The sequence below is a fragment of the Mustela nigripes genome, chromosome 6, assembly GCF_022355385.1.
Source record: "Mustela nigripes isolate SB6536 chromosome 6, MUSNIG.SB6536, whole genome shotgun sequence".
NCBI classification, from domain to species: domain Eukaryota; kingdom Metazoa; phylum Chordata; class Mammalia; order Carnivora; family Mustelidae; genus Mustela; species Mustela nigripes.
The window spans coordinates 11,766,351-11,784,869 of NC_081562.1; the positions used below are offsets into that span (position 1 = coordinate 11,766,351).

The 18,519-nt window shown below is 47.4% G+C and overlaps 1 protein-coding gene and 1 long non-coding RNA gene across 2 annotated transcripts; one reads left to right on the top strand and one right to left on the bottom strand.

Moving 5' to 3' along the window:
• Positions 1–1,677: 1,677 nt before the first annotated feature.
• APOL5 (apolipoprotein L5) lies at positions 1,678–15,846 on the bottom strand. Its single transcript, XM_059402131.1, has 6 exons — positions 15,634–15,846; positions 13,521–13,628; positions 9,244–9,367; positions 5,510–6,394; positions 3,740–3,862; positions 1,678–2,023 (listed from the first exon to the last, which is right to left on the bottom strand). Exons 1-5 carry the CDS (start codon positions 15,722–15,724, stop codon positions 3,763–3,765), a joined length of 1,308 nt encoding a protein of 435 aa, XP_059258114.1. The 5' UTR covers positions 15,725–15,846; the 3' UTR covers positions 1,678–2,023; positions 3,740–3,762.
• Positions 15,847–15,944: 98 nt separating this feature from the next.
• On the top strand, positions 15,945–17,460 carry LOC132020478 (uncharacterized). The gene is made up of 3 exons (XR_009404981.1): positions 15,945–16,015; positions 16,453–16,569; positions 17,130–17,460. It is a non-coding gene; the product is annotated as an uncharacterized LOC132020478 (long non-coding RNA).
• Positions 17,461–18,519: the final 1,059 nt, after the last annotated feature.

Sequence of the window (18,519 nt, forward strand, 5' to 3'; positions counted from 1 at the left end):
TTGCCCAGATAAAAGCTTCTCAGAGGTTTTCCCTGATGATCTTATTTAAATTGATTTCTTGCTCCATCCTACACTCTGTATCTTCCTTCCCAGATTTATTTTTCTCCCTAACATCCATTACTTTTTATTATACTGTACGATTTACTTATTTATTGTCTTTCTTGTCTGCCTCTCCCACCAACCCCATGAGATTATAAACCCCATGAAGGTAGGGATGTGTTTTGTTCACTGCTCTATCCCAACAGCCTAGAAAAATGCCTTTCACTTAGTAGGTAATCACTGAATATCTGGATGGGTGGATGAGTGGATGGTGGGTGGGTGGTGGATGGGTGGGTGGATGGATGGATGGATGGATGGAGGCATGGGTGGTTGGATGGGTACACAGGTGGTGCATGGATGGATAGATGGATGGGTAGATGAATGGTTGGGTAGATGAATGGATGGATGGAGAGTAGATAATTAGACTAATTGTTGGATGAGATGGATGGACGAATGGATGGATGGATGAAGGGCATGGGTGCATGGATGGGTAGATAGGTGGTACCTGGATGGATAAATGGATGGACAGATTAGTGGGTGGTTGGATGAGTGGACAGATGGATAGATTGGATGGATGGGTGGTGTGCAGATGGTAGATGGGTGAATGATGGACAGATAGATAGGTGAGATGGATGGATGAATAGGTTAGAGACTATGTAGGAACAATACTGTGATTTATAAGAAATACATATATTTGGTCATTCATTTGGATGACCAAAATATATTTTTCATATATATATGATCTTCATCCACAGTTCCAGGCTCACAGCTCCCAAAAACCCTTGGAATTTCCTGAGTAATAAGAGCCATGGATACACCTTGTGTTATGATATTTGGTCTCTTGTCCTCAGCTCCTGAAAACACTGCAGAGCTTCTGAGGTGAAACAAGTGTCTTGTTATTCACAGCACATGGTAAGTTCAGCACAGCTGGAGTTAGATTCCCAAGGTGACTTTGGGAAACACCTAAGGTTGGGGTCTGCTTGCCAGGGGAACCAACTATGAACTGAGGGTTGGAACTTTCAGTCTCATGCCCTGATTTTCTGGGAGGGTAGAGAGGCTAAAGTTTGAATCACCCAATGGCCAAGGAGTTAATCAACCATGCCTCCGTGATGAAGCCCCACTAAAACCCCAAACGGACAGGGTTCAGAGATCTTCCAGGTCAGGAAGCCAGAACACTTGCACATGCCACCGTGTTGGCCCCAAACTTCAGTGGGGACAGAAGCTCCTTTGTTTAGATCCTTGCCTTATGTATCTCTTCATCTGGCTGTCCATTCATATTCTTCCATTTCCTTCATTATAAATGGGTAATCTTGTGAGTAAAAGGGTTTCCTTGAGTTCTAGGAGCTACTGTAGCAAATTAATCAAATCTAAGGATCGGGTTGTGGGAACCTCTGATGAACAGCCAGGCGGTCAGAATTGGCCCCTGAAGTGGAGGGTGGGCTTGTGGGACCGAACCTTCACCTGTGGAATGTGATGCTCTCTCTTGAGTAGATAGTGTAAGAGTTGAACTAAATTCTTGGACAGCGTTGGTGTCACAAAATTGCTGTGGGGGTACAGAAGCCTCCCCAGCGCACACACACATGTAACCAAACCCAAGCTCTATCCAGTGCACAACAGAACTCATCACTGACACATGGATTATGCCTCAAGGAAAGGGTTTATTCAAGGGTTTATTCAAACAAACCTCAGAGCTTCTACCTGAAGGGTTGGGGGTTGGGTATGTTTAAGGACAAGGGGTCAGCATGTAAGTGGCATGAAATATGCTAATTGGATAGAGGAAAAAGCAGGTGCCTTCCTTTCTGAGCAAGCGTGTCCCTTCATGGGACACACGTTCAAAAACATAAATGTGATGAATGGGGGGACATCTCAGGGTGTGCCCTCAAGGAGATTACTTTCATTCGCTCCTGGTCCCTTCTGCACAGCTGCAAGGATTCTTCCTGGTTTGCTCCTGTCTTAGCCGGTCTTACTGGTGAGTGGTCAACTTCTGCAAAACGAGTTCATAAATCAGTCAGGTTAGCCTAGAGTTTTCTTAGGGTAGAAGAGTCCAGCTTTGCTATCTTACCGTGGTGATTACACACACACACACACACACACACACACCCCACACACACACATTGGAATTGGGTCCAAGAACCCAGAAGACTTAGACTTCCTTTTAGTGACTTTTCAGCCACTGCTCACATCGTGAGAACAGTTTTCCCAGAAAACACCCTTCTTCTCCTCCTCCCAGGATGGCTTTATTCCGTGGGGAGGAGGAGGCTGTGTTCATTCAAGTGATTGATGGAACTAACCTAAGACCAGCAGATGATGGGTCGTTCCTCTTTAAAAAAAAAAAAAAAAAATTATTTTGATGTCAATACTCATTTATCTGCTTTCCATTTCGTAAAACAAGTAGTCCACATCATAGAAAACTTGATAACTACAGACAGCAGGGTGAAGGCACACATAAGCACGTGCCCCGCAGACAGAGGTGGCTGTCGTGGGACCTTGCTGAGTCTCTCCCGCTTAGATCTGAGAAGAGAAAGTGTGTACACAATTCTCATCCTGCTTTTCTCATCTAACTGGGTAGAAGAGACGTTTTCCACACTGATCCAATGACGGGCTCTCCTGAACACCATCTGGATAGGTCCATCATGTTCTCTCGAATGGATGACGAGTTGTCTTGGACCAGTGTCCTAGCGCTGGGGCATGTCGATGGTGTCTAGTTTTTCACAACTATCAATTCTACTGTGTGCAGGGATTAACTTTCAGTAACAGCCTTTTGCAAATCTTGGACTCCCCCTTGCAGGGCACTGGGCATGGAAGTCGAATCTGTGTGTGAGCCACAGACCACCGGCCAGACTTCCTGAGTCCTGCCTAATGAGAGAAAGGGTGGGGCAGGGCTGGAAGGCAGCGGAGGAGTTGCAGAGTGGATTTTCATTTTATTTTATTTTATCTTATTTTATTTTATTTTTGGACTTCATTTTCAGTCATCTCTTCACCCAAAGTGGGGCTCGAACTCACAACCCTGAGATCAAGAGTTGCATGCTACATGGACAGAATCAGCCAGCCATCCCCAGGCACAGTTAATTTTAAAATAAAGGGTTTTTTTTTTTTTTAAGTTTTAATTCTAGGGGCGCCTGGGTGGCTCAGTCGGTTAGGCATCCTGACTCTTAGTTTCTGCTCAGGTCATGAGCTCAGGGCCGTGAGATCCAGACCCGTGTCAGGCTCCGTGCTCACTGCATGAAATCTGCTCGAGATTCTTCCGCTCTCCCATCCCCTCTGCCCCTTCCCCTGCTTGAGTCCATGCACACGCGTGCTCTCTCTTTTTCTATCTCTCAAATCTTTTTTAAAAAGTCTTCATTCTAAATGTACTGGGTAGTTATATACAGTTTGGAAAAGAGGTGTTCTAAATATATGCACACTCAGCTTAAATTAGCATGAATATTGTAGGTCTCCGTGGCCTTGAACCCCATGTGTACACCCAGAAAATCCTGTCTGTTCACAAATTTCCCTTCCAACCCCAGCATTTCCGGAGTCCCCAGGGATTTATCACGGGCCACTGCTGGTCTTCCTTCTGCTATCATTAGATCATTGCAAACAAATGTCCTGACCCTGAGTTTTCGTAGTCGAAGACCATATTTTGCCTCTGCTAAACCAAGATTCCCTGGAGGCAGCCGGACCCGGTCGGGCAGAAAGGGAAAAGGAGTAGTTTACTCACCTCTGTGCCCTAATTGGGATCTTCTAGAAGGTTCCCTTGGGCGTCTGGACATGCTGGGGCTGGCAGAGTGCTCTCACTTCCCACCCTCGGACACTGTGTGTCTCGTAGCGCCGGGTCTGCTGGCTGTTGGACACAGAGGCGCTCAGTGAGTAATTGTGTATCCACCAAGTTCATGAACTGTTCCTCTGCCCACAAATGCACACTGCCGGTGTGCACGCAGGGCTTGGCCTGGTGCCTGGCAGAGACAAAGCCCAGGAAAACCCTGGCTTCTCTACCCCCGCCAAGGGGTAATTGCACCTGTCAGGGGCTTCCCAGCACCCAACTATTCTTGTGTCCTACCATTGACCTCTTCCTCATTAGCTTGGCTTATCTGGGGTCTGTCCCCTTCCTGGATCCCCAGGGCCATTAGAGCAGAGACTGTGTCTTTTCTCAAGATGTCCTGGCCTAAGCTTGTACTCCATGACGGGCATGGGTGGGGGGGGAGGCGGGCAAGTCCCTTTAGGATATGAATCCTTGTGTTTCATAGTTTATCCCCAAATTTGCCCCAGCTTATTAAGAAGTGAGAAAAAGTACCCAAAGAGTAAAAAGTATATTAATGCAGTAGAGTAAGAAGACCTCAAACACCTCCAAGCAGTGGTTCCCAACCTCGGCTGTACAGTGGAACTACTGGGAGCGCCTTTAGAACTCCCCAGGTGCAGGTCATAACCCCGGTCAAGGAAATCCCGGTCCCTGGGGACACGAGGGACCTGCCCCCTCATCAGTAGTCATTGACTTTTCCCAGGTGATTCCAACTTGCAGTCAAGTTTGGAAACACTCCCATAGGCCCTGGGTCCCTGTTACGGGCTTCAGTTAACTAAAATCTGTGGAACGAACAAATGGATGGATGAATGAATGAATGAATGAATTTATAATTATGAGCCTTCACACCCTCAGCAAAGGCTGGTGCGACCCTCCCCGGGACCCCGGGAGGTGGCCTGGCTACCCAGTCCCATTCTATCCTCCTATAAAACTAAAGAGGAGTTTGGAAATTCTCCTTTATTTCCCCAGGAATGGTTTTTACTTTTTACAGCTGGATATTTAATTGTCCCTAAAAAGGAAAGTCTAGCGGCGCCTGGGTGGCTCAGTTGGTGGAGCATCTGCCTCCAGCTCAGGTCATAGCTCTGACCCACGATCATGACTGAGCCCCGCGTCAGGCTCCCTGCTCAGCGGGGAGCCTGTGCTCGGCTCTGCCTGCCGCTGCCCTGCTTGTGCTCTTTCTCTCTCTCTCACTCTGTCAAATAAATAAAATATATTTTTTTAAAAGAGTCTATAAATATATTTTTCAAACAAAATTCTTTTCCCAGCTCATTTGAAACGTTACCTATATCCTGGAAGGCCGCCCTCATGTCATTCAAGATGCGCGTTGGTGGCCCCCTGCGGGGAGCCAGGCCCCGCCGGATGCTGGGGACGCTCGTACCCCTGCCCTCCCAGCGGGCACACCGCGCGGGAAGACGGGCAGCAAGCACCTACACGAAATTTATGATTTCTGAAGAAATTTGTGATTTCTGAAGTGTGTGAGCAGCGCTTTGAACAAAAAAGATGGGATTTTGGAAAAAAGAGGAGGGACCTCATTTGGCAGAAGGGTGCGGCAACATCCTCTGTCTCGGCAGGAAGGACAGTTTCCAGCCTGCCTCTGTGTCTGCACCTGCCTGCTGAGCACAGCCCGGGGGGGACTTCAGGAAGACCACGACCACATCTGCCCTATGCACCCCCGCACCCCTTCCTTCCTACCTCCTGCTATGGCGACCGGCTCTTCCGCCAGCCCCGCCCTGGAGGATCTGCATGTAGCGCATGTTGAGCTGCTTCAGCTCCTGCTCCAGCTCCCGGGCGGCCGACCTCAGCTCCTCGGCGGTCTCTGCCCTGGCCCCGTCCTCCAGGTGCTTCCAGTTCTCCAGGAGGCTTTTCACGTCATACATGAGTAGGAAGCCAGCCCCAGCAGCGCCCAGCAGCCGCGCACCTCTGGTCATGGTCAGAGCGGAGGCTGTCTGCTGCCCTCCCGCCCTCCAGAAGGGGACACGGCCTGTGGCTATGAAATCTTTGACCTTAGCCATGAAGCCAGAGTTGACTTTGGCCATCTGGTAGGCCCGAAGTCCCTTGACGTGGTGAAGGGCTTGGACAAACCTATCGACGCAGGTCAAAGTGGCACCGATTTTGGGAAACCCTATTCCTTCCCGAGTGTCGTTCGCTGCGGGGGTTTCCATCTGTATCACCTTGCTGGCTCTCTCTCGGGCTGTCGAGTTGTTTTTGTCTTCTAAGAAACTTGTCAACATGCTGGTGGCAGCTGCTGTCACCCCCAGGCCCAGTCCAGCCGTTGAGAGCATCAGACTGGCCCCTCCTGTCACAGGGGACAGGGCGAAACCCAAGAGGCTCAAGACTCCGGAGATAGTGCCCGAGGTGCTGGCCACCAGGTTGGTCTTGGTGAGCATCTTATGGTTGGCGTCCACTTGGTCTGCGATGGCGTGAAGCTCCTTGATGCTCTTTTCCAGCTTATGCTTCTGCAGGGGAAAGCATAAGAGAAACATCTTCTCCTCCTGCGAGAGGTCTTCCGGCATGGACACTTCCTTCCATCGGATCAACTCTTCCATCAGGATGTGGTACAGCGTGTCGGCCTCATCCCTGTGGACAGCCCAAGTCGCGGAATTATTCCTCCAGCTCTGGGATGGGCTCCCCAATAAAGCTAAAACTTCTAGGTTATGTGAGTTCTCTCATGCGTTCAGGGAGCCGTATCCTGGGCATGAAGCATCCAGACACAGGGCTCCTCTCTAGAGGGTCACCTGGGGTGGGGGGTTACCTGCATGTTTACAGTGGAACAAAGTCGAAGCCATCGCTCTGTGCGTCCAGACTGGCTTGCTGGTCCACGCACCCACGGACAGCTCTCGTCTGACTGTCCAGGGGACTAATGACCACTGTGATGAGTACGAATGACTTTTGTTATCTTCTCTTAATGACTATAGATAGGCACAGGTGTGTAATTTATACATCTAGAACAGCTCATGAGCAAGGCTATCCAGGGAAATGAGAGTCCTGGCAACCGATAGAGGAGAGGGCTTGGTTTTCTGTTTTTCCATTAAAAAGGGATCTACCTTGAAATCGTGGTTGCTTCTGGGGAAGAGAACTAGGGAGCAGGGAACCATGAGGGAGATTTTACTTTTGACTGTTTGCCCTTCTGCTCCTTTGAAGTTTTTTTTTATCATGTGCATGTACTAGAATTAACTCCGAAAATTAACAAAACAACGCTTGCAAAGAAAAAGGAGGGAGAACGTCCAAGGAGACCCCAGATATGACCTCTTTTATAGAGAAGGGCTCATCGTTGGCCATTCGGTTTGATGGTGTTGTGTTATTTCAGCAAACCAGAAGTAGATTTCTAATAAGAGGGCAGTCGTGCTTAGACACGGAAGCTTCTGCTCTGTTCTCTTGTGAGCAGGAAAGTAAGTCATCTTAAGAAGAAGTAATGAGGAAGGAAAAAAATTCTTCCATTAAATTAAAATTAAAGTTAAAAAGTTCTCTCCATTAAAGTTAAAAAGTTCTCCCCTGTATTTTGGAGAAAAGATCACCATTATTCCATTTTCCTGTGGAATCAATTTTCTCTAGTTCCTAGAACATAAGGTTCTGCAGGCTCTGTGTTTGGGAATCACTGTTCTGAGCAAATTTGTCTTATAGGATTGGGGGCTTCGCAGGTGGTACCACCGGACTGCGCGGGATGCCGGAAACAGCTGCCTACAGCACGTCTCAGAGTCTGACTTCTCTGACCCTTAGGTTTGTTCTCGTCCTCGTCCTACGTGAGCACCCACAACAGACCAGGCATGGGTTTAATACTGGAGAGGAGGTCTTTGGAAAAGAAGGCAGGGCTCCTGGGAAAACCACGCTGAGACCAAGCAGTCCTGAGTCCTCCAAAAAGGGATTGTTGACGATCACTTTAGAGCCCTGGGCAAGGCCATCAGCAGCCTAAGGTAGACCAACCAATGGACCCCTGCCCAGGGAAGCAGCAGGAGCCTCCCAAAACTCCACCCCAGCACCATGTCACTCTTTAACAAAGACTTACTCAGAGTGGTCTTTGGGACATTTCTGTACACATAGGAGTTGAGCCACCCTCCAACAAGTCTTAGAACTACACAGTGCTAGAGGAGGAAGGCTTCCTCAGACCTCTGGACATAGATGGCAGAAAGGCGTCCACGCCCCTGCCACAGTGGATGGGGTGTCCAGACCACTGTCACAGAAGTACTCTGATACACCTGCAGGCTCTGAGAAGGACTGCTGCATTGGCCCTGACGCTCTCTGCCAGCCCACTGCAGAAAGAAAGTGGCCATCTGCCACGTTTGCTCCATCAGTGCGTCCAAGCCCCTGCCCCTGAGGACATTGCTGGCCCCGAGGACAAAGTGACTCTCCCTAGATGACAAGCCAGTCTGTGATGGGATTTGGCTGAGAACCTGGGACTCCAGCTTCCCAGAAGCGTCTAGTTGGCCTCACCTGCTGGTCAAGCTACTGTTCCCTTGAGAAAAGGGAAACCGTCTCTTCTGCCTTCACCAAAGGAGGGGGGACAAGCCCGTGCATAGGCACTGTGGACGTGACCTAATTCACTCAAGTCCAAGTCCATCAGCCAGCAACATGCATAAAGGGCTTTGTTCTGAGCTGCCCCAGGATCAGTGGGCCCCCGTGAGTCTGAAGACTGGAAGAGGGATGGATAGAAGAGGGAGGGAGGTACGGGGAATGGACTGTTCCCATCGTAAAAGGACAGGCAGCTCTGGTTTGCTTGTCTCAGGAAGATTTTAATAATTTAAGAGTTTAGGGTAGGCCCTGGAGCTCCTTTTACAGACCCTATGGACCCTTGGACAAAAGTAAGGACAGCCTCTCTAAGGCTGGGACCAGGCTCTGCCGGAGAGCCTAAAGGGCCGGGCAAAGGCTGTGAAAGAGGAGGCCCAGGAGTTTAGGTCCCAAAGCCTAGACGTTCTGGTGACATGAGCAAGGATGGGGAAAAGGAAGCAAATTCTGCTCTAGGAATCCATCGGCCAGTAGGCGGAGGGTCTCGGCACCTGTTAACGTGCTTATCAAAGGTTTTAAATTTGCTTTCCTACAAAAATGTTTTATGAGGATGTATAAATCCTCCCACCCCCTTTTCTGCACATTTCCGATTGCAAAAGGAGATACATGAGACAGCATGATCCACGCTTAGCCAACTCTGGTCCGAACACATTTGTATGTTTCCTGCCATGAAACAGGCCACAGCTTAGTGACAGAATCTGGATATTAACAATCAGATTTCCTTCCCCAGCTCAAATATCCTGGGAGTCAGGTCGGTGCCAGATGCTGTTCTAGAGGCTGGGATTAGGTCTCTGGGTCCATCAGTCCAAATCCCCGCCTTCGTAGAACACACATTGCGGTGATTATCACCCCCCCACACACCGCCACACACACACACACACACACACACACACACACACACACACACACCACTGTTCTAGGATTACCTGTCCAAACCACTTCTCGCCACCACCATCTCCCAAGCCTCTGGATGAAAGAGTATGTAGTACACTTCTTCTCTAGTCACCTTGTCCAGAAAATTTTTAATGATGCTCTGGCAAAACAGATTACCTAGTTATAGCATTGTAGACAAGAAAAGCAAGGTTAGAATATCAAAAATATTAATGTCTTGAAAATTTCTCATCATCTTGGTCTAATGATTTTAACCAAACAATTAAACTCTGATAAGACTCAGTGCTAACTAGGACCTGGTGAAACTGGTGATCTCTTAGGTTTGTTACTCTACAGAAATGTTACTCATTTTCAACGCTCCTCTGTGCTTCACTGAATGCTTGCTAATTATAATTGTCATTGAATGAATGCTTCAAGAATACATAATCTCAGGTGGTTTTCCTATTTTTTCAATACTTATTTTTCTCATTTTGGTTCCATGCCTTGTTGGATTAGCTTGAGTTCTTAAATTATTTAATTTTATGAAACGGCTGTAGCATTTCGCTATTGGCAGCTGGTTTGCCAAAACCACTCTTCATCATGCTAAGGTTTGTGTTTTATTCCTATATTAAAATATTTTTATTAGGATTATTTTCAGACTCTAAGGAGATGATAATAATGTTCCTTTTTTTAATTTATCCCATGAATATAATGTATTGTCTGCATAAATTTCCATATATCAAATTGTCCCTGTATTTTCATGAAAAACTCAATGTGGTCATTGCAGATTTCTGTATCAATCTGCTAAAGATTTACATTCCCTATTATACTTAATATGTTCATCTTAGGGTCACAAATATTGAGGTATAGTTTTCTTTCTGTGTAATCAGAGCTTATTATTAGTGTTATATTCATTCCCTGCTCAATACATACTGTGTTTTGTGTTTCTGGGGAAATTTATACAACATGAATATTGCTTGTTTTCTGGAAGCTTCAAAGCACTTTCAAACTTTCTGATGTTTGCCACAGCTTCATGGGATGCTTTTGATTTTTAAAGGTTTTTAATGTGATTCATAAATGTTTCTCCTCCCTGGCCCTAGTCCTCACCCACACCTCTTCCTTTGTTGAAGATTTAAGGGGCAGTAACAAAATCCGTGATATTTCAACTTTGGTTCTCGTTTTCTGTAAACAGGTATTTCTCACGTTCTTTGAAAAGATGTTTCACGGAGGAAGAAATACAATGGCCAATAAATACATTGGCAGCCCCCCAAAATTCATATTTAGGCCACAGCAAAATACCATCTCACCGACCACTTTGGCAAAAGTTAAAAGAATGAAAGCATCCTTGGGGCATAGTTGGTTAAGCATCCGACTCTTGGTTTTGGCTCAGGTTGTGATCTTATGGTCGTGAGATCGAGCTCTTGGTTTTGGCTCAGGTTGTGATCTTATGGTCGTGAGATCGAGCTCTGTGTAGGGCTCCACGGCCAGCACATAGTCTGCTTGAGTTTTGTGCTCTCTCTCTCTCAAATAAATAATCTTAAAGAAAAAAAAAAAGAATAAAAGTATCCCATGCTGCTGAGAAAGAGAGAAGGGACTGTGTCTTCTGACACACTTGGTTGGAGCGGGAAGTAATAACACTTTCAGAATGATGATTTGGAGTATCTCAAAACATAAATGTGCGTAGGCTAAAGTTCCCATTTCTCCTCCGGAAAGTCGTCCTCCACAAACAAAATGGCTTATACACAGAGAAGCATGTGTAAGACCCTCACCAATTCCTTGCAGTGGTCAAGAGAAATGAAAACACCTAGAAATATCCATGTGGGGAGACCATCTACATCAAAGAAGGACTTACAGACTTGAAAAAGAATGAACCCAGTCTATATGAACCAACCTGGAAAGAGATCCAGGATTTGTTAAGTTAAAAAAAAAAAAAAGTGAATAACATGATCTCCATTTTTAAAAAGATTATAGATGTGGTCTAGGACTAGGGGAAAATTCCGGGTGGAGGTACACCCAGTGGAGAGCAGGCTTAGCCTGGGGGAGAGAGGCTGAGGTTGGGGGAAGGAAGACCCACCTCTCTACTTTTGGCTCATCTGTCCTACTGGACTTTTGTTACAGAAACTACATGCTTCTTTCACAATAAAAACCAGTAAAATAGGGGCATCTGGGTGGTTTAGTCGGTTAAGTGTCTGCCTTCAGCACAGGTCATGATCCCAGGGTCTTGGGAGTAAGTGCTGCATCAGACTCCCTGCTCAGCCTGCTTCTCCCTCTCTCTCTGCCCCTCCCCCTGACTTGTGCTTGCGGCGCTCTCTCTCTCTGTCAAATACATAAATAAAATCTTAAAAAAAAAACAAAATAGTAAAATAAAAACACCTTCGTAACAAGGCATCCTTTTTTCCTCACCCCCCGGTCATGACCAACTCTCCAGCTTGTGTGGTAAGGCCTTTAGTGTAGGGAACACTGTTGAGCACGTAGTGAGACAAGCAAAAGTTGGGTGAATTAATGTCATTAAATATTAATATTGTCATTTTTTTAAAAATCTACATGTGCCAAGTTTTCCTAACCTGTTATTTTGACCTTTGGGGTCATTTTCATGACAGAGTATCTCCTATATGCAGAAAATGATTTCAATCTGATTTGTACCCAATTTAATACTCTTTACTAATTGATGTTATAGATATGAATTGTTCTTATTTATTGCCATAATTGTTCCACCTTGACCTGAATCACATTGTTTTAGGTGTTCTGCTCTTTCCTTCTTTCCTCTCTTTCTAGTCCACACAGACACACTGAAGAGGTCTCAGCTGATGTGGTAAGTGCTTTGGAGTGGCTGCCCATGAAAGCTCCTTGAAGGTAGACATGTCTTTGCTCTCCTGTCTACACTATACCTGGTGAACAACCCATAATGGGGGCACAGTTAGAAGAAGGGCTCATCATTCATGAAACTGAATTTTTTTCTATTTAAAATTGTTGTTGAGGGGCGCCTTGGTTGCTCAGTCGGTTAAGCATCTGCCTTCGGCTCAGGCCATGATCCCAGGGTCCTGGGATTTAGCCCCATGTTGGGCTCCCTGCTCAGTGGGGAGCCTGCTTCTCCCTCTCGCTCTGCCCCTCCCCCCACCTCTGCTCTTTCTCTCAAATAAATAAATAAACTCTTTTTTAAAAGTTAAAATAAAATAAAGCTGTGGTTGACTGTCTTCCCAGTCCTGGCCTAGAACCGACCTTAAGAAGATGGGGCTACCTCATTTTGTGGGGAAAAGTAAGAGTGAGTGTATGGGACCAAGGCCTGGCAGTGCTGGGTCTCCTTGAGATGGACCCATATCCCTTCAATTTTAGGAAGCCCCTCTAAGACTGTGATTTATGCAGAGGACTAAAGACAAGTTTCATGAATCTTCATATTCCATATTCTATCATTTCTGTAGTTTAAAATGTACCTTCTGGCAGGAGAGCTCAGAAGGTCAGACTACCTGGGAGGAAGCAGCCACCCTTCTCCCAAAAAGGGCTTCATACTCTTCTGGCTGGCTTAGATTCCCCAGCACTGATGGGCCTTGGCTGTGGCCACCCTCCGTTCAAGAACCACACACACACACACACACACACACACACACACACACACACACACGAGCCCTCTCTCTCTCAGCTTCCTATCTCTGCCCCCGAGGAGTGATGAACTGGCCTGCCCATCTTGCTCCCTCATCTCTCCTCAGTTGGGCACTCCCAGTTCATCAGCCAGAGGCCAGAGTGCTCCTGAGATCTGGGTTTGAGTTTACAGGGAGAGAGAGGCTCTATTGGAGTAAACCACATAATGAAATCCACTTTGCCAGGGAACACTCTGGCAAATTCTTGGGCTCTGGAGATTCAAGCCCAAGTCAGGAGATGCCATAGCCCCTTGTGCTAATATCTTCTCCAAGGACCACTGAGTGAAGGGTGTGGCCAGACAGAGGCCAAGTGCAGGTACGTCTGGGTTCCTGAATGCACAAATGAAAGCTGACCCCCAAACTCGCTGCACAAGCTTATCAGTTGAGGGGTGCAGGGATCAGTGGGGCTCATGCAGAGGCTGTATCTCAATCTGAATATATATTCTGATTTGGGTTTCATAAAATATGGTACCTGGAGCTTAGGGGCCTTGGATGCAATGTCTCAAATAGTAAGGGGGTTGTGAGCTGGATCTTGTGGGAAATGAGTATGAGAATGAGGTCTTAGACCCTTGCCTTCACTTTAGGACCTAGGACCACCCATACTCAGGGCTCCAGGCTACTTGCCAGTCTCCAGCATCTCCCCTTGTCGATCAAGACTACACTGTGGTCAGAAAAATCTGAGGGAAGGTGAGTGTTACCTGAGATTCCAGGTGATGCTATAGGCAAGGGGCTCTGACCGCTCTCTGGTGCTTCTCTCACCGCAAGTGAGGGTGGGTCCTGAGCCAGAAGGGAAGCAGCTTCACCTCCTAAAGAAGAAAACAGACCCCACAGTCATCCAGAGAGGCGGTGGCTTCACACAGAGCTGACACCTAGGGAGTCAGACCTAAGAATTTGTAAAAATATGGAATCCATGGAAAATGGTGAGCCTAGAAGGAGAAGAGAGAACCATGAATGGAACCCTGAGAACTCCCAACATGAAAGAGGGAATTGGGAAATAAAAAGGACACCCTGAAGACTCAGAGGAACTTGCCCAAGAAGTGGAAGTAAAGAGAGGGACCCAGAAGTCTCTTTTCTCTCTCCATTACCCTGTGATGATGCTGGACTTCTGGATAAATGGGTGCTGGATGAATGGATCCAGTTGTCAGCGTCTCTTGGCCATTATTTGAAAGTGACAAGGAAAGGATGCAAACATCATCCATTAGAAACTGTGAAAATCAGGTACCATTTTTCCTGTTCTTCTAAAGGATGCCAGAAGTCAGAGAAATGAGTAGGACTTTGGCAGGAAAAGGAGAGAAAATGCCAGTAATTGCAAAAAAAAAAAAAAAAAAAAAGAAAAAAAAAAGAAAAACGAAAAGGCCCTTTTTCAAGGTGAAGGGCATTCCCAAAGTGCAGAAGTAAAATCTCTAAAATAGAATAATCTGTACAGATTGGCACCAAATTTGGATTGGTTCCAAGAACCAATGGACTAAATGAAGAAACACAGTGAGATGGGCCATATCTGTAGGAAGCAGTTTGTCCTTCAAATGGAGAGGAGAAGAAAATCTGCACTGTGAACAATTTGAAAACTGCCTGATTCCAGCCTGGGGGAAACAGAAACAGAAACTCATGTAGTACGCCCACAGAAGAAAGAAGAGTTCTGCTGGCATAGAACACAGTCCTGGCTTCTTCCTTATTTGAGTCTCCCATAAATAGCTGTTCCATGAAAACAAGCAACTGAAACAAAGCCTACATTAAAAAAAAATATTCACTTGACATCAAAAAAACAGTCAACCCAACTGAAGAACAGGCAAAGGACTTGAGTAGATGCCTCTCCAAAGAAGACACACAAGTGGCCAATAAGCCCATGAAAAGATGTTCAGCATCACTCATTGTCAGGGAAATGCAAATCAAAATCATAATGAGATACCATCTCATACCCATTAAGAAAGGGATTATTAAACAGAAAATAACAAGTGTTGGCAAGATTGTGAAGAAGTCAGAACACTTGCACATTGCTCATGGGAATATAAAATGGCGCAACCAGAGGCACGTCAGATATCCAAAAAATGAAAAATAGAATTACCATATGAACTACTGGCAATTCCATTCCGGGGTATATACACAAGAGAACTGGGATTTACTTTTTAGGATTTACCCAGAAACTGATAAGCCTTCTTTTTACCTCTTATTCAAAACCTACATACAGAACAATAAAAACAAAACAAAGCCTACCTACACATACTTTTTACATGTTCATTGTAAGAAAAGCAGATGCTTTAGATAAATGTCAGAAAGAGGACACAATCCCTTTTTAAAAATTTTTTTTTCTTTTTTAAATTTCTTTTCAGTGTACCAGAATTCATTGTTTATGCACCACACCCAGTGCTCCATGCAATCCGTGCCCTCCACAATACCCACCACCAGGTTCACCCAACCTCCCACCCCCGCCCCTCCAAAACCCTCAGATTGTTTTTCAGAGTCCATGGTCTCTCATGGTTCATCTCCCCTTCCAATTTCCCCCAACTCCCTTCTCCTCTCCATCTCCCCATGTCCTCCATGTTATTTCTTATTCTCCACAAGTAAGTGAGACCATATGATAATTGACTCTCTCTGCTTGACTTACCCAACTTTTGTATCAACATGGACGGGACTGGAAGAGATTATGCTGAGTGAAATAAGATGCAATCCCTTTTGATGCCGTCGCCTGTGATGATGATGAGACAAACTAGTATCTTAACTAGCAGAGTGTTTCACAACTTGTCCATGCATTTTCTCCCATATTGCTTCAAACCTCATTTGTAAGGTAAGCGTGTTTATGTTTCTCGTACTTACTCAGGCTTCTCCTCGTGTGTGCCCAAGGGATGAGTTCAGGTTCACCAGCTCCACGGTCAGCCCACTCAGAGCTCCTACCCCGGGTCCCCATAACTGCAAGGACTTTCTCTCTAACTTTGGAATTTTAGGCAGATGAGACGAGGCGGCTCTGAGCCGGTTTCCACGGCTCTGGGGAGCAGCTGACCCTAGTCTGCTCTACCAATTGCACAACTAACAGCGAGCTCAGTAAATAAGTAGCCACTTATCACCAGGCTGCAGGAAGTGCGTAACTATTTTGGCCCGCTCCTCCGGAAAAAGCCCCAGGGAGATGGGCCAGCCTCCAGCATTGTCCTCTGCTTGCTAGAGGATTTCCACAGGGTGTCCCCTCTCCTCTGGACTGCAGGTGTGTCCCTGGGGCCTGCTGTTAAGTGATGGGGGGGGGGTTCTAGGTCCATCGGTCCTGGAGATGGGGTTCATCAGTCTGGTCCCCAGCCCGAGCTCTCCCTATTGCTCTCTTGCTTAGGAGAGTGAGCCCTTCTCTGCGGGAAGGTTATTTATTTTTGTGGATGGGGCAGAAGAAGTCGAGGGAAAAGGAGATGTAGGAGAAGGGGCAGGGAGGTGCAGAACGTGTGCAGAGGAGTGGAAACGGGGTGCTCTCCCTGCTCCCGCATCCCCGTGTTCCTCCCTCCTGCACTCGGTGTCTCCAGAGCCCGTTACAACAACACTGCAGAAGGCCTCCTTCCGGATCAGGATACCTTTTCCTTCTCAGAGCCCATCAGAGGAGACCAGCAAGACCCTGGGCTCGTTCCCTGACCACATTTCCTTGTCTTCCCTCCCCAGAACCTCTTTGCCCCCAGCCCTGATTCTGCGGATTGCACAGAGTCAGGAGCAGACCCTGAGGTAGATTGCCTGGGTTCAAATGCGAGGCTTTCCCGTTTACTTGCTGTGTGGCCTTGGGTAAGTGAATTAACCTCTCTGCACCTGTGTGCTCATCTTGAAAACGGGAGAAAGACATACGGGCGATTTGTCAAAGGGAGAAATGAGTCTGGAAAGCCTGAGAGCATATTACAGATTACTGGCATTCCTCTGGCTCTGGTGGTCTTACCATTGCCCATTTCAGCTTTTCTCCTCCGGCCCCGCCCTGCTCTGCCCCTGCCCCGGGGCTTCCATGGAAGGAATGTGCACTGTGTGGGGTGTCCTCCGTCGTCTCTGCCAGCTCTCCATCACTACTCGGGGACCCGCCAGTTTCCTCCTCAGACAGACTCTGCACCACGGTGCGTGGCAAAGGAAGAAGCAGCTTTACTCCTTCTACTAAAGTCTCCAGGCTCCGGGCTGTCTCTAAGCTCCTGTTACATAAATGGGCCAGAGATGCCTCTGCCTGTTGGCCCCGGCTTGTTTATTTCTCCACTGCGGGCTGAGACCCGTTAGCTCCAAAGCCCACTGGCACTGAACTTGAATTTTTACACATCCAGTGATTTTTTAAAATAGCCCAGACAGGCCAATTTTTCACCATTTAGGGCCCGCCTGCTTCGTAGGCCCTGTGAAGCCTCCTCGCCAGACAGCTGTGATCTATCGACAACATGGGATCTTGCTGTTAGAAGACCCCAAGCAGCTGCTGGAGATCTCTGACTCAGGCGCCACCCCCCAACTCCCTGCCCTGCCCTGCCGCTGCCAGCCCCTCCCCCTCCCTTCCCCCATGCCCTGTCCCCTTGCCCTCTTCCTGTCCTGCCCCTTGGCCATGAGGCTCCACCAAACAAATACTTAAAGTCATGTAATACAATCCAAATAAAAACTTAGTAAACTAGAAATAGAAGGAAAAACTATCCATAAACATATGGAAACCAACAGCAAAATCACACATGAACATAAGACATGAAGGGGTAAAACCCCAAAAGAATGTTTTTTACAATGTTGGGTCCTTAAAGGCCATTCAGAGCACGGCATGAAAGCCAGGTACTAGCCAAGTTCAATGACAAACGAGGTTCTGATGAATACGTTTGCGGCACATTTCATCTCCAGCTGCTGACAGCTTCAATGAACGCCACCTGGTTTAATCAGGAAAGCAACACAGAGAAGAACGTGAGCCACCTCAGGACTAGAGAGAAAGAAATCTGTCCGGAGACACCCAGAATCAGGGACAACAGCCCTAGGATCCCCTGAGAAGTGGGCTGGAGGTGGCAGCCACGGGGCCCAGCTCAGCGCTGCAGCCTTGTTGGGACCTCGCCCACGGATGGCTCCAGATATGGACGGAGCTGCTGCTGTCCCCAGCGCATGTTCTGGATGGGTCTCCCAAGGAGAAGTCTCCCGCGGGTACACAGCTGCTTGGGGGATTCTGCATCGAGAGAGCCGGAACAAGTATCTGATCTCCGCGGTAGAAGCCAGTCTCTTCAGCCCAAGGGTGATCATGCAGGGAACCGCGCCAAACAGGGGAAAAGTATCCGAGAGGCAGGAAGATGAACAAATGTCCACCAGAGCCAAAGCCTTTGCACACAGGCACGCACGCACGAACACAGGCACGCACGCATGCACACCCTGACATAAGCAAATTCGCAGACAAAACGTGAAATGTTTTCCTTTTATATGCTGCTCTTATGCCTCATACAAACAAAAAGGTGATCAAGACACATCAGTTACTTTGTCCCGCTCCAAACCAGCTTCCAGTTCCAGCCCAGAGCAGAGCACCTGTGTCCACTCTGGCTTCTGGCTGAGAAGGTGAGTTCGTGGTTCACAGGCTGGGCGGCCAGATGTTTTGCAACATCCACTAGGGTCAGTTTCGGTTTCCTTTCCTCCTCCTCCTCCTCCTCCTCCCCCTCCTCCTCCCTCTTTTCCCTTTCCTTCTCTCTCTCTCTCTCTCTCTCTCTCTCTCTCTCCCCCCTTTCCTTCTCTCCCTCCACAGGGTGATCACCA

Excerpts from the sequence above, each read along its gene's own strand:
- APOL5 (XM_059402131.1), bottom strand. The coding sequence starts at position 15,724 with ATGGGGACCCGGGGTAGGAGCTCTGAGTGGGCTGACCGTGGAGCTGGT. Across the intron at positions 13,629-15,633 it reads ACACACGAGGAGAAGCCTGA|GAGGTGAAGCTGCTTCCCTT; the intron begins GTAAGTACGAGA and ends TTTCTTCTTTAG. Across the intron at positions 9,368-13,520 it reads AGCATCACCTGGAATCTCAG|GTAATCTGTTTTGCCAGAGC; the intron begins GTAACACTCACC and ends TGCTATAACTAG.